Source organism: Aspergillus tubingensis, assembly GCF_013340325.1.
Source record: "Aspergillus tubingensis WU-2223L DNA, scaffold_9, whole genome shotgun sequence".
In the NCBI taxonomy this organism is placed as follows: Eukaryota; Fungi; Ascomycota; class Eurotiomycetes; order Eurotiales; family Aspergillaceae; genus Aspergillus; species Aspergillus tubingensis.
The window spans coordinates 2,984,110-2,999,417 of NW_023336283.1; the positions used below are offsets into that span (position 1 = coordinate 2,984,110).

Genomic DNA, 15,308 nt, shown 5'->3' on the forward strand with positions numbered 1-15,308 from the left:
TGTCATATATTTTCTATTGTTTGAATACGTAATGCAGTTATCCCATTCTTTCTTCTGAATGCTTCCACTTTTTTTCTGTCTCTTCAAGCCGTCAAGCAACGTCTACGATTGGTACTTGTCAGGCTTTATCGTTGGCTTTTCACCTTAGCATACTGCTTGGTGTTCTCACCGATCTCATGTACAATGCTACAGGATATGGCCAAGCACTCAAGCTGCAAATAGCACCGTCATATTCAGGCTGGGAAATCGACATGTTTGGAATCGCATTCTTCCTTCCTGGAGTATCAGGTCCGGGAGTGTGTTGAACAAAAGCGGGTAATTCAATGATTCTGTATCTTCAGGATTACAGTTGAACGGCTACACGTGTTCCTCATGATAGAGTATATTTGGAATTGGTGGCGCCACTGAGAGTGATTGCGGACTCTGCCTTCATTTGTGCGACTTGTCAGATCTGTCCAAGTCCACACATCTGGGCCATTTCCACTAACCTCCCAGGATCTATGTCTGCTGCCTTCTATTTATTGCATCCACACGCAATGAAGGCCTGGTTCTGCATCGGTTGACCTATTCTGACTGGTATTCAATGGTCTTTTGATATGCTTGCTCCGAGGCAGCGCACCAAGCTGACGCATGTCTCGGTCGCTATGCAAGGGCGCTCAGCCAGAGTGCCGAAACACGATTACCGCCTCCCACCGATAACTTACCAATCTCAATAAGATGTGCGTTTATGGCCTGTTGTGTTACCTAAGACAATGTCACCTCCTATTCAGGCCTGCAAGGGCGTGTGACCGATTCCGGGCTGCTAGATAGCCCAGGGGCAGCGGGCACAATCTTTCATGTATATCCCACAAACGCTTGCCACTCGGTTTAGCTCTGTCATTGATCTAACCGCCTGGGTTAATTCTTGCGATGGATGCGACCAAAGATGACGAGCTGGCAGGGCCTAGCAGCCCTGCCCAGGAAAAAGTCGCACAAATATCAGAACTAGGAGACAAACACGAGCAGGACAGGCTCGAAGGCTCGAGGTACAAGCCGCAATTGCGTCGTAACCGCTCGGTCTTCACTCTTCTTTTCCAGACATTAGCCATTGCCGCGATTCCCTTTGGAGAAGGAGGGCCTCTCCTCGACGCCATCTATGGCGGCGGTCCATTGTCCATCTTCGTCGGCTGGATCGTCGTTTGCCTCTTATGCGAGTGTATCGCACTCTCACTTGCTGAACTCGCGTCTCGATATCCCACCTCAGCTGGGCCGTATTACTGGTCGTACCGGGTTGCGGGGAGCTCTAAAGCAGCTGTATCCTTCGTTACCTGTTGGGTTTGGCTGGTTGGCAATTGGACCATCACTCTATCGGTCAACTTCGGGTTTGCATCCATAGCCGCGGCCTCGATCTCAATGTTCCGTCCAGGATGGACGATCACTAGCTGGCAACTTTTGCTGATCTTATACGCTGTCTTATTGGGAGCATTCGTCATCTGTACATTCGGTAACCGGTATCTACCTCAGGTGGACATGATCTGCGCACTCTGGACGGTGCTTACAATTCTTGTCATCCTTATTGCGCTCTCTGTGAAGGCGGGTGCCGGCAGGCATAGTGCTGCCTATGCATTAAGTCACTACGACTCCAGCTTGTCGGGATGGTCGGGCTTCTCCTTCTTCATTGGACTTCTCGCGCCCGCATACACGTTCTGTGCCATCGGCATGGTTGCATCCATGGCAGAAGAATGCAACAAGCCAGCCGTGGAAGTACCATGGGCCCTCAGTCTCTGTGTCCCCGTAGGGTGCATAACAGGTCTATTCTTCATCCTCCCCATCTGCTTCACCATTCCCCCTTTGGAAGATGTCATCAATGCCCCTGTTGGTCAAGTCGTGCCATATATTTTCCATGTAGTCATGGACAGTCCCGGCGGCGGCCTTGCTCTCACTGTGCTTGTTTTGATCGTCAATTTCTGCGCTAGCCTCAGCATTACCGTCTGCGCTTCACGAGCCAGTTGGGCGATCGCTCGAGATGACGCTATCCCTCTCTCGCGATTATGGGCGCGCGTACACCCGGGCCTTGGCGTACCTGTCTGGTCCTTGACCTTCGGCACCGTCATTCAGATGCTTCTAGGGCTCATTAACCTCGGTAGCAGCGAGGCCTTCACTGCCTTTGTCTCTGCGGGTGTCATCGCTCTCGCAGTCTCGTACGCTATCCCCATTGCACTGAGCCTCCTGAACGGCCGTCGCGAGGTGTCCCAAGCTCCTTGGACGTGTGGCCCCATCTTTGGACCAATCGTCAACGTAATCGCCTTATGCTGGATTGCCTTCGAGCTGGTTCTTTTCAGTATGCCAACTTCGCTGCCTGTCACTAGTGTTTCCATGAATTACGGCTCTGTTGTCGTCGTAGGATTCATGGCCATCTCGGCATTCTGGTACGCCGTGCATGCGCGGAAATGTAGGTCTTCTCCACCCATATCACAAAGTATATTACAAAGGAACTAACCATATCATAGCTTTCAAGGGACCACTGGCAGCAGTTGAGATGATATGACTTTTTACAGCCCATTTGTCTAGTCAGTCACGAAACTTTTATGATCTCTATATGTCTAACGGTAGTCACTGTATTTGCTCTGCCTTATTCATTGCCAACGTACACCTGATACTCTGAGTATACCTGATTGCTCCGCAAATCTTATGCTTGTTTCATATGTCGATATGCAAATCCGTACGTGAGGTGAACTGTTCCAAATCGAATTCTACAGTTATGATATTCAGTGTAAATTCGGTGGTTTGACTAGGCAGAATCGAGCTGGAAGATCTATCATGTGGGAAACCGCAACATAACAAAGAACCATTATAGACGGCGCATGGGTTTTCAGGGGATATGGACATCACCAGTTAGCGAATTGCTATCATGTTAATACTCGTAGTTACTTGCGGTATGATTCCAGCCTCGGCAAAGTAGATCATCATGATCCATTGGGCACACTTCCACATATATATATCCGCATCCGATATAGACACCCACCCCATTGAAGTGAGGCTCACGGGATGGTAGTACTACTAGTAGTTGAACGCCACTGCATGACGGGTGTTTCAATCCCGGCTATTATGAAAGAGTAGATTGTCTATTAATATGTTCCAAAATTCGAAAGTACATCCAAAACAAGATTTTTTCTATCCTGCACTACGGTAAAGAAAAGGTCATGCAGTCAGGTTTTGAACACTTTCACTCTTACAGGTACCGTTTACAGCTTACTTACTAGTAACAACGGTATGTATGTCTTTACTGTATCTTACGATACATCGCATTATATATATATATATATATATAGTCCATAATAAAAGTAAGTAGTAGGTGATGACCAGAGTAAAATGTGCGTAAATTACCGCACAAGCATCAGGAATTGGTATGCAACAACCCTTAATAGTTTGAATCGTCCTGGCAATCCAAACTTCCAGAGAAGTTCAGCATATCTCTACCATAATCAATGCTATAGCCTCTGCGGCGACGCGGGAGTCCCTCATTGGGCATGCGACGCGGCGTTGATGGGGCGTTTTCGGATGGTTGTCGTCGACGCACGACCTGGTAGCCCTTGTCGATCTCGATTTCGATGACGCAGCGGACTTTCAATGCGCTGACGGCGGGCCAGACGCCTCGCTCTCCTTTGAGAGACCAGTAAGCCAGACGGTCTTTGCTTGGGTTCTGGAAGAGCTTGGGGAGGTCCAGGAGGGAGACGTCGGGGACGAGGGTGATATGGGGGCCAGGGATGGTCTCCTCGATGAGGAGCCGTGCAAGAGTGGCTGGAAGGAGGCCCATGTAGTCTAGTTGTCCGAGGCGGTGGTGGAGCTCGGCAGTGAAGAGACGCATTAGAGCCCGGGTGATGCTCCATTGGTCGGTTGGGCGACGGTCCAGTAGGTTGGAGTCTGAGCGTAGGAAGGGGATTAAGTATGGTCGGGCCTGCGACACGATAAAATGGTTGACGTTGAATAGCTCGGCAATCCGGGCTAGCGGTGATTCTTCCTCTTTGTATTGACCTTGACGCCAGGATTGATAGAAGGTTGCATCCCGAGAATGCGGCCAAGGTACGATCGAGCCTGTTTCGTCTTTGCAGTATATTGTGACTGGCTGGTAAAGTGAGTTGTTGGATGCGTTGGAGGCTACAGCGGCGGACCAGATCAACTGTGAGAGGAGTTAGACCATAGACCGACCAGTAATGATAGGGGCAGAGAGAGCGTATGTGTTTCGCCACGTACCACATTCGGTGCAGTCAAGTAGTTCAGCAAATTCGGGGTAGCGTTTTTATTTGATGTGGCAACAGTGATATTGAGTATGCGCTTGGACCGGGCATATGCTTCTTCGAAAGTGAGATCACCGAGATTGGCGCGCACGCATTCTTCCAGCACCTCCGCATCAAGGAAGTAGCCTTTCTGGATGAATCGATTGACTCGCCGCAAGAGTGTCCCCAGCCAACTGTCTCCGAGGTTAGTAGGCAGCCACCAACTCTCTTCTTCTGGCCGCTTCATCCGCCGCCTACGATCGAAGGCGCTTAGATCAATGGCACCGCTGTCAAGGAATGTGAGCAGCTCATCTTCGCTATGGATACCCACCAATGCCGCAATGAGCGCCCCCATCCCTGTCCCGGTGATGATCCTTGGCAAGAGGCCACGCAAATGGAGAGCCTTCACCACACCGAGGTGACAGAGTCCGAACATGGAACCGCCCTGTAATAGCAGGGTCGTTCTCCCGAATGCCTGCCGAGTATCGTGCAAAAGCTCAAGTTTTGCCTGCGACGAGAACCCGCTGTCGTGGATTGGAGCCGTCTGTAGAGCGGTGACCTGTTGAATCGAGAGTGCGACTTGTGTGATATAGTCATCTATGAGAAGCTTGGTCCCGGCGTAGGCATGCAGAAACATCTTGGGGGAGGTGATGTTGCCCAGATTACGGAGTAACCCGGAGCGAAGCAGGTTCGCAAGGGTCAGGATATCCTCATCCTCGCGAGCGCTCATAAGAGCTTCCAGTCGACCCAGTATCAGTCGGTAGTCATAATGCCGGCTTGTGGGATTCTGACGCCTAGGCAGGAGAGTCAGGAAAGGACAGAGATTGGAGATGATGCTTTGGACGCCGGAGTAGTATATTCGGCAGGAAGGGAGAGTCTGCTCACCAGAGATCCATGCTGAGGAGCTCATCAAGCTCGAAAGCAGCCTCTTCCCATTCCTCAAAGGTAGATGCTGTCCTCAGGACATGTTGCAGTCGCTTCCGGGGAGACTTGGATCTCCACCAGGACAGTAATCGCTTAAGATGGAGAGCTGCGTTAGCTACCTGCCCAGCACCAACTAGCTTGTAGCATTCATCATCCACATCCACATCCACGGCAGGGCGGGACTGCAGGGGACAACGTACTTCTTTCCAGAAGAAGGCGACGTCGAGTATCATAGTTAGGACAGCGAAGAATATTCGGCAGATGGTCGTCCAGGACCCCATTGCGACTGGAAAGAAACAACCGGGCTTTCTCACTCGGCGGGGAAATCAAGAACAGCGTTGGCACATGGCGAGGGGAAGCGACATTCACATGCTTGACGCGGTCAGCAGGGTCTGGACAAAACAGGGAAAGCTACCAAGCATGTGGAGGGGAGAGAATATGGTCATATACATGAGAAGCCTGGAATGACAAGTAACTGATGGGAATGAGAGAGGGGTGCGGAGAGAAGTGATGGAAGACAATGAAGAGGAAGACGATGATGACATACACCAGATGGGGGAAGGGCCTCTCTCCCCGCAAACCATCGAAGATGCATGGAATCACTCCCCATGATCTATACTATTATGATAATCAAACTTACCTCGAAACTAATTCCAATCACTCTACTACACAGCAAATCCATGGCAGGGGAATCCGTCTAAAATGTCGATGAGGAACAGAAAAGAGGATATTTGGATTGCTCAGTAAAAGCCGACCGGTAATTTTTGTCTACACACCACGCACACACTGTCATTCTCTCTCCCAACGGAGGTACAAGGAGTCATCCCGATCCGTAAACACGTCAAGGGGGGCATTTGAATTCCATGATTTTGGTTTTAAATTCCGCGTTGCTTCCCTATGCAAGTAGGCGAAAAAAAGAGATTCTCCAGACATCCGTCACTACCCACCAAGGCGGACAACCACCGTTTACTCCTCGACAATGTTACCCCGCTCCGACACGTACAGACCGTCAAGGAACTGTTAAAAAAATCATCATGTCAGTCATCAAACGAGATAGCCAAAAAGGTATCTGGTGGTATTCTTCTTACCTTACGGATATCCTTGTTGCGGACACGGCAGATCTGCTGGATGTCGGCAGCACTCTGGGAGACACCCTCCAGGGAGTTACCGGAGATCTGGAGCTCATCCTTAACGTTGGGGGAGGTGATGACCTCAACGCCAGGCTGGGCGGTCACACGGCGGACGTACTTCTCACCCAAGAAGTTTCTGTAAAACGCAAATACCCATCAGCAAAATGTTCTTTCCTCCAAAAACATGACAATTGACCCAAGCACTGGTAGGAAGAAGCCGGAACCCGAACGGGAAAAGACTAAAAAAAATCCTTTGGTCGGATCCCGGCTCATCCCCCAGTCTTCGATGTGCGTGCGAGTAGATTGAGTTCGGCATACCTGATCTCAACGTCGTGCAGGCCGGTCTCGGGGTTCTTCTCAATGTTGACGTTGATGGGAAAGTGAGCGTAGACGTAGCGCATCTTGTACTTGAAGCCCTTGGTGACACCGATGATCAGGTTGTTGATGAGGGTGCGGACGGTACGAAGGGAGGCCATTCCCTTGCGGACACCGTGGTGCATCTCAATGGAGATGACATTCTTCTCGGGGCGGCCGAAGGTGACGGCAATGTGGGAGAGGTCCTTGACGAGCTTGCCTGTAGGAGGGGGAAAAGGACCCATGTCAGTGTCGCTGTAATCAGACGGGTGCGGCACATGGCTCGAGCCGTAGGCCACAAAACGCCATGTAGAACAAATTGGTCGAAATTGTTCCAAAGGGGCCGGTCGTGGTGGATTGTTGGAGAATTTGCATACCTCGGGGTCCCTCAACGGTCACAATGCGCGAGCGAATGTGAACCTTCACTGTATGAGGAAATTCGAATCAGTCCCATGTCCTTTTTATCATATCACGCAAAACTGAGATCGCAAGAATCGATCGCGGGGACAGGCATTCAGTGTGGCATCTCCCTTTCTTTTTCTCTTCCTTCCCCTAGCAATTGCCGGCTTGTAACTGGCGCAGCGCTATCCTCAACCTCCCCCCAAATCCTCGATGCCATGCCTGTCCCTCCGTCCAGATCCTCCTCCGCGTTCACGCAGCGAACAGAGCGACAAAGATCGGGGGAATAAATCGAAGCTCACCATTCTCGGGGATAGGCAGCCGTTCCTCGGAGTAAATGTACCGCATCTTGACTGCGTGGGCTGTGGTGTGTCCGCGAGGGAATTGTCGATATCGTCGAGCGGTCGGTCGTCAAAAGGATCGAAATTCGACAAGGCAAACCGCAGTCGAGGAGTGGTGGAGCGAAAATCACGGGTTGTGCGTCGCTTACGGCCCAATCCGGATTAGTCCTCTTGTCCGCCTAGGGCTGCCCGTTTTGGGTCTAGTCCCGACCCGTCTTTTGGTTCATGGTATTTTTCACGAGCAGAAAGATAATAATGAGCCTAACAATTATAATAATGAATGACCAATATTCATATAATGAATCATTATACCCATCTCTCTCTTTTGTACTCCATGTTATCAATCATTTGTCCTCTGTGTCCTGCCAAATGAGGAGTTCTTCCTTTGCTCAATGCGTGGGACCCCACGAATTACGGGCAGCTGGCAATGTTCTCATTTCTCAAGGCTCTTAGACTCCATACTACACAAGCCAGTTATCAGAAGTCTTTCTTGCACAAAATATCGTGGTGTCAATTATTACTAGTATACTTCGTATGAAAAGATCGCCTGTTTACCCACCCCTACTATGTACTTAGAATACATAAAACCCTTCACCCACTTGGGGAAATACCTTCCATATTATGTTGTACAAATCCGTGGTGCTTGGGGACTATCCAGCCAGCCCATTTGGATGCCAATGGAGACCATGGTTTCAGTGCCTGGCCTGCTGGTTCAAAAACAGAAACCCCCATTGCTTCTGTCAATCCGGGCATACTAGGCATTCATCTCTTTGCTGCCTTCCTACTGGCTTCATTCTTTACGATGGACCTCCTGGACCCACTTACCCCCCAAGCTTCTCAATGTTGAAGCCAATTCGTCCTTTTGATCCAGAGCCGTCACATCATCCCCTCCTCCAATGCTTTTCCCGTTAACCAACACGTTCGGGACAGTGCGACGCCCGGTATTTTCTCCCAGCAACGCCTGCAGCGGTCGACCCAACTCATGCTTATCAAGTTCCACCACGAAAGGTGCAGGAACAATCGAGTATTTGTCCAAGAGGATAGACTTCGCCTTGGCGCTATACGGACAGTAGGACTTGGAAAATACAATGACTGGAGACAGCAGCACATAGGGTTAGCAAATGTTCCCAAACACCAAAAGGAAGGTCTCCCGTAGTAGGAAAGAAAACAGGAAGACTGCGTACTTGGTGCCCGCTTCAATATCCCGTTCAGCTCGGCCACGGCGGCCGCATGATCATCTGTCTCCGGTTTCTGTTCTTGCGGCTGTTCCGACGTCTCTTTCTCCGGGTCATTTCGGTTCTTAGGTACTGTCATCTTGGTTCTGCCTGCAATCGGGATCTCTTCTACTTCGTCCGCATCGTTGTTGGCCTTTGGGATGGCCGGTTCTTCCTTATCGTTGTCCATGGCAAGCTTCGTCTCTTCCTTGATAGGGTTCTGTTTGGGCTGGTCCTTCTGTGGCGGTATGTTGGCTGCTGTTCCGGCTTCCTTTGCCTGCTTTTGAGCCTCCATCGCCGCCACGGTTGATCGGTAGAATTGTTGGTTCTGAACACTCCGGGCTTCACTCTATATGGAATTCATGCATCGCATTAGCCATTGTAACGTTGAACCTCCGTATGGTCACGATGTCATAGAGTATATTACCGAGTAGTAGAAAGTCATGATGATTATGACCACCACGGCGATGGCCAGAAGCCGAATGCGCCGCTGCGAAAGCATCTTGACAAAGGTGTGACACCACGTCCAAACAGGAACACGGCAGGAAGGAAAAGAGAGAAGGGGTGATTCGGCGAAAAATATAGAACTCTCTCCCTCTTTTTCTCTCTCACGGTGCCGATACTGAGTAATTGCTATACGTCACAAGGATTCCGAGCCAGTGGCAGCTATGCGCATGCGTTCGCGTGGTTCAAGAGTAGGCTGGTTGAGCCGACAGGTCATAGGCGCAGCTCCAATTCCAAGAATAGCTGGACATTGGGCGAGCAGACAACCACGAAGCCTCTGCAAAGCTCGAGATTTGGTATCAGATAAAGATAATAAATATGAGAATAACACCTTCAAGAATAATGATAATACAATAGATTAGACCCCCAGGATAAGCATGGAGGGGAAGTAGATGACTGATGGGGGGAAACTTTGGGGGAGGTTTACTTTACGGGGGGAGAAACAAGGCAAGGATTCCGATTCATGAGGAGAGCAAGTGGGGCAGAAACAGCTAGTCGGGGTTGGCCCGCCCTTCATTCATTAGTTTACTACTAACTACTGCTAGCAGTCCTGTCAACATCTACAACATCGCATAACTATCTATAGCCTATTTACTGACGCCTAGACAGATTCGCTAAATTACTCGTTCCCATCTCTTGCACTGACACAAACATTGATTATGCATTATATTAGCAGGTATCTCTATGTATGCTATGATCGGGGTATGGAGCTAATAAAGGGATGGTATCATGATTAAAAGCACGAAAAAGCAAAGGAAAAAAAAAAAACGACAAGGGCATCAAGTCTTGCTAGTGACACGCACTAGATAGACACACATGTGGAGGAATAACAGCCGCAGCAAAGCACCGCAGAACCTGCAGCGGTTAGGGTTGACCCATTCTAGACTCCATCCAGTAAACGGGGGTCTTCATCGGCTTTCTCTTCCTCCTCCTTATACGAGCAACAAAATTGCATGCTCCGCATAACCTTCATCACGCTTGGACTGCAATGCCTGAACGTGTTCCAACGGTAGCTCTGCGCTTGCCCTGGACCACGATCATCCAATCTTCCCATTCCTTGGCAATCTCCATGAGCACATTGCCCATCACTGCCGCCGAGGCCATCAGCCCATGACCCTCTCCTTCCAGCACGCGAACCTCACATCGTCGCATCATTTGTCCCAGCCATCGGACATTGTCCACCGGGACACGGGTGTCCCGGCTGCCATGGTGGATGACAACGTTGCGGGTGATATCCACATATCGGAAGCCAATGGGCTGACGACGTTCCAAGCAGACCAGCAGATCTACCGCCGGGTTTGCATTTGTAGTCGCTAACTCCCAAATCTTATGCGTAAGTCGGTTATCGTAATCGGTCTGGCGTTCCCGTTCTTGCGACGTGGCAAGTAAGGCCTGACTTGCTGTGGGGTCGGCCTTCGGGTATCCCTCGGCAGCAGAGAAATCAGATGCCTTCAGTCCCTCAAGGGCCTTCAAATCTGCCCCTTGCTGGGAGATCTTGGATGGGAGCCGTTGCGTGCTCTTGGCTTCAGCGCCGGTGGGACTGGAGCTATCCTTGAGCAGCCCTTTCCGTTTAGCCCGGCGCGGAGACTTTGGGAGGCTAGAGGTCAGGCTTGCACTGGTTGCAGTCATGAAGCTTGAATTGGCCACCTTGAGAATGGACGTCGGTAGGGCTCGGAGAATCCGCTGGGAGTACGGGACGGCATTCGTGGGGACGGGAGCCTTTTGCGAGCCAATGCTAGACAGCTGCGAAGGTGGAATCCAGGGTGCTAACAGATGAATGCGGCCCCGGATATGCTGTGGGATCCGAAGCGCAGTAGCCAACGCATAAATAGCACCCGCAGAGTGCGCCATGATCGAAAACTTGGTAACTTTGAGGTGGTTGCACACAATGGCGACATCATCTGGGATACGATCATCAGTAAGGACAAGGCAACAACCAAACTGGAGGATACTCACCAGGCCAACTGAGGGGAGTTCCCACCTCGTCGACGTAGGGGCCGCTTTCTCCCACACCGGGACGATCCAATGTAATGAGCCGCAGGCGCAGTGATCGTGCCAGCTCATCGTAGAACGCCATCAGATATCTGGTGAGGCCCATTCCAAGACAGCAAAGTACCACATATCCCTTAGGATCTCCAACCTCGGAGAACGCTATGGTACGGCCTGATGTAGGATGTGACACCTTCTGGGTAAGTTTCGGGGAAGATATGTAGTCGTAGACCGCAAGATCAATGGAATCGGCACTTGTGGGGCGTTCCTCCCCACTCGAGACACCAACGGGAGTAGCAGAACCGGATGGGGAGCGCTTATGGGCAAAGGCTGAGGTCGATTGTTCCAAAGGACCACGGTAACGAGCAAGCTGGTCAAATCTCTCCAGAGACGGTGGCGGGTTACTGATTGACTTCGAGGCCAGCGAAGAGCGGCTCTTGCCCGTCATGACTGCTGGGGCCGGCGCACTCTCGTCGAAGCCACCATTTGCTTGGCGGACGATCTGCCTATGCTCCATCGTTCCGCTGCTGGCACTGGCATTCTGCATCTCCCGGGCAGATGCGACGGCGGGGGCAGGCTTAGAAGGCTTCTCCGGGGTATCATCTATTTCTAGTTCGCTCTTGATCTTTTGTTGCTGGTCTTTCAATTCTTGTATTCGCTTCGTTACCTGTTCGGCTTCGTTGCCCACGCCCGATACCGCACTGTCCACTTTCATCTCTCTGCTACTGGTTGAAGAGTACCGGCTATGGCGGGTGGATCTGCGGTGCTTTGGGCTGGAAGAAAAGCTATGGCGTAACGAAGACTCGCGTGCAGGAATAACACGTCCGCTACCAATACCGCCTGGTGTACTCGGCGCACTATCGCGAGCGCTTTGCAACGAATGGCGTTCCTTACTGGAGGGTCTGCTGAATGTCGGTTCCCGGCTGGGCTCGGTGGCTGCACGCACTGGGCGTGTCTCCTCCACGACGTCAGCCATAGAACACAACGAACGTATACTAGCACGACTGCGCGGTATATTGTGTCTCAGGCCGTCGTTGTAGCTACACGTTTTGCGTAGCCGTTCGGTTTTCCTGTCCTTATCACTGGAAAATTCTCGAGATGGCCTCTTGAGGAGTCCAAACTGATTTCTCAGGCTCTTCCTAGAGCCCGAAGATGCCACACTATTTGCTGTAGACACTCGTGGGCCCGGTTCCGTGGTGATAGTACCAAACGCAGTATCTTCATACGCTGCCTTGGATGACGTGTATGAGCCCCTAGATGTCGGTCTTCCCGGAGACAAGGGCGGATCGAAAGTCGCTTTATGTTTGGGGGATGGAGGCGCCCGTGCCATGCGAATGATAGGAGGAGCCGCCGCATCATCTGGATGCAGAAAGGGAGTCTGCAATGCCTCCTCAGACGCCTGCCGCGTCCTGTTCCTCACTGGAAGATCATGCTCGCTGGGTTGCCGTTGGTCAAGACTGGGAGGTTGACCTGTGGGAATGTACACTGGCGCAGAAGGATTCGTCTCCGTATCAATGCGCGGGATGTTGTCGAAATGCGACTGGAGAGGCACCGAGATTGTTGAAAGCGAGGAAATCAGAGAGGAAATGACTTCGGGAGACGCCGGGTCAACCGCCGTTGCTGAAGGGTCACTAAGCTGCGTGCGCGAAGGGATGGACCTGTGATGCCGGGGAAGCGAAGGGGGGGAGTGAAAAGGGGCGTCATCAGACTTTGACGCCAGAGGATCCTCGGCGCGATTCATGGTTGCCATTGACAAGGAATATGACGGTCTAGAAACGTTCCCCCGGGCCAGGATCAGGAGACAGTTACCGACGATATATGCGGTCGAGCGTAGTGCGCGCTTGCATGATCCAGTGAGAACGCAAGATAGCGTATGCAAGCTCGGTAGCTTAACGGCAAGAATCAATAGACTGCGGGCGCTTGGCGCATGTGCCACTTAGAATCCAGGCTGGAAGATCCAGGGCGGCCCTATGGAGCCCCTGCAGGTTGCAAAAGCAAGCCCCCTTGCCGAACGGTGATTGTCTAGAAGCAAGACCTTAACGAGGAGGGTGGGAGAGGGAGGGGGGAGTTTGTTGGAACTGCCGATCCGAGAGAGGGGGGGAGAAGGCGACTGGAAGGGTTGTTTTGGTTGGGAGTTAGTATAGCGCAATTGCGCGCGAAGAGTGGAAGAGAAAAAGATTGGTGGAAGGGAGCGGATAAGATAAATATTATTTGCATTAAATCATAAGAGGAAAAGGGGAAGAAGCTAAGTAAGTGGAGGAAAATGGACGGACGGAGGTACGATCGATTAAGGGAAATAAATGTACGGAGTACCAAAAAAAGAAAAGTATTTAGTTCAGAGAATGGAGGGGCAGAGGAAAGCCGAAGGATGGATGGATGGAAGGGAGGAAGGAAAGAAAGTGAAGATTGTGAGGAGACAAAAAAAGAAAGAAAGGGAGAAGAAGAGATAGAAAGAGATCAATTCAATTGATCCCCAAAAAGCCACAGATAGAGAAAGATGCTGGCCATTAGATAGGTAGGTAGTACTCCGTAGATGCTTACTGCAACCTCTCCCTTCCTCTCTCTCACTCTCATCCACCAGCAGAACACAGCTTCTCTTCTATGCCTATCACCCTCACCTGATGGATGGATGCTTTTGCGAGACGGCACGCCAGGAACAAGGAGAGAGAGAGAGGGAAAGATTAATTAGTGGACTCCCTTCCAAAAGAAATTCGAGGAAGGATTTCTGCCCTGTCATTTGCCTGACCGAATCCCCGCCCGTGTTTAGTGTCCCTGCAGGGCCTCCACTCCTCGATTCCAATTGAATGCGCCATTTCATCCTCCGCACAGTTCGCAGATCCAAATTTCATGGGTGTGTGTATACAAAAGCATCTAGTCCAGCATTGGATAGATATGCCCTGCTAGCTAGGGGCACATGACTGCCTCCTCAAGAATGAGATCAGCCTTTTTGTTTCAGATTTCAACATGGTAATTCTGTTTACTAGTTAGTTGGGAGACATGACCCTTGGATCTTTGCCAGCAGGAGATGAGGATGATGATGATGATGATGATAAATGTCCCACCTTGCTCACTTATACTTCGTATTTGTGTTAATTAACTCATGGGTTAATTAGTAGTGGCTTGCTTTCGTGCTAGCTTCGTTTCTGTCCACGGAAGCGAATTGGCGAGGAGCTGGATGGACTCGATGGAGAGGCTCCCCGTCGTCCAATTCCCCACCGGGCCACAGGCTGGCTGAGATCGAAATGAGGGTCGATGCTGGTTCTGGAGCCGGGACCTTGGAACGGAGATTTCCGTCCTCCTGAGTCCCTTGCCATTATTTGTGGCTTGTAGACTGCACAGACGATCATCCATCCGGTAACGATATGCAAGGTCGTTAGAACCCCCCTCCATGAGCTGGATCATGGACCTTATGCATTCGGGCTGCATGTTATTGCGTCATGATATGGATGACAAGCTCAAGGCAGCAAATTCTACCGGCCCATCTGAAGGGGGTTCAAGTCAATTGTTAGCCATATTGGAGTGCACCCCAAAGGGTGGACGGGGGCTGGACTGAAAAGTTGAATTTCACTATCATCCGCAAGGTCCAGTGGATCCATCAAAAAGACAGATGCCCGACCTAATAATTAACACTTGAGGGGCTCGAGGTTTCGTTAGAATATGCCTGACTCGGGTGCCAAATGCACAGATGCTATAATGATCATATCTCTCGAGACTGGAGAAGACATGTCGAGTGGTTCCAAAGGTGAAACTTTCCCCCCGGTGCGTACTACTAACAAAACCTTGAAATAATGTAAGGTTCAAGGTCAATATTTAGTAGTAGCCATAGTACTAGGCGACAAATTCCACCTTGAAAGATAGTACTAGTGGTATGGTCAGTCTGCCAGAGCTGATTATATATCTTGGCTCTACCGCCGTCTAGTAATAGCCAAGTTATTACCTTAAATAAAATGTACTAAGTAGTACAGTGGTCTTGCACATGGTAAAAAGCTCACGCATCCACATTAGGCAATAACTTAATACACGCCGACAGGTCTCATTTTGATGCTTCTCTCACCTGGAAAATAAATGCTTGGTGTTCAGTATAGTACTGAAATTTCCATGATCGATGTAGACTTGATGCCTGACAGATACAGCCTGGCTTGGCGTTGTTTCGGCGATGGTAACCGAACGGACCATCAATTTGTCTCTCCAACACTA

At 50.7% G+C, this 15,308-nt stretch overlaps 5 protein-coding genes across 5 annotated transcripts; 1 reads left to right on the plus strand and 4 right to left on the minus strand.

Moving 5' to 3' along the window:
* Positions 1-909: 909 nt before the first annotated feature.
* On the plus strand, positions 910-2,527 carry AtWU_09070 (putative amino acid permease; the record flags this gene model as incomplete). Its single annotated transcript, XM_035504178.1, has 2 exons — positions 910-2,431; positions 2,490-2,527. The coding sequence occupies 2 exons, from the start codon at positions 910-912 to the stop codon at positions 2,525-2,527; spliced, it is 1,560 nt and encodes a 519-aa protein (XP_035360071.1).
* Positions 2,528-3,400: 873 nt separating this feature from the next.
* On the minus strand, positions 3,401-5,461 carry AtWU_09071 (triacylglycerol lipase family protein; the record flags this gene model as incomplete). The annotated part of the gene is made up of 3 exons (XM_035504179.1): positions 3,401-4,159; positions 4,234-5,050; positions 5,142-5,461. 3 exons carry the CDS (start codon positions 5,459-5,461, stop codon positions 3,401-3,403), a joined length of 1,896 nt encoding a protein of 631 aa, XP_035360072.1.
* A 685-nt stretch (positions 5,462-6,146) lies between these two features.
* AtWU_09072 (60S ribosomal protein uL6) lies at positions 6,147-7,411 on the minus strand (the record flags this gene model as incomplete). Its single annotated transcript, XM_035504180.1, has 5 exons — positions 6,147-6,197; positions 6,269-6,446; positions 6,629-6,884; positions 7,042-7,089; positions 7,366-7,411. The coding sequence occupies 5 exons, from the start codon at positions 7,409-7,411 to the stop codon at positions 6,147-6,149; spliced, it is 579 nt and encodes a 192-aa protein (XP_035360073.1).
* Positions 7,412-8,194: 783 nt separating this feature from the next.
* AtWU_09073 (glutaredoxin) lies at positions 8,195-9,120 on the minus strand (the record flags this gene model as incomplete). Its single annotated transcript, XM_035504181.1, has 3 exons — positions 8,195-8,496; positions 8,589-8,967; positions 9,046-9,120. The coding sequence occupies 3 exons, from the start codon at positions 9,118-9,120 to the stop codon at positions 8,195-8,197; spliced, it is 756 nt and encodes a 251-aa protein (XP_035360074.1).
* A 974-nt stretch (positions 9,121-10,094) lies between these two features.
* Positions 10,095-12,852, minus strand: AtWU_09074 (hydrolase, alpha/beta fold family protein; the record flags this gene model as incomplete). The annotated part of the gene is made up of 2 exons (XM_035504182.1): positions 10,095-11,023; positions 11,079-12,852. The coding sequence occupies 2 exons, from the start codon at positions 12,850-12,852 to the stop codon at positions 10,095-10,097; spliced, it is 2,703 nt and encodes a 900-aa protein (XP_035360075.1).
* Between the last annotated feature and the right edge of the window lie 2,456 nt (positions 12,853-15,308).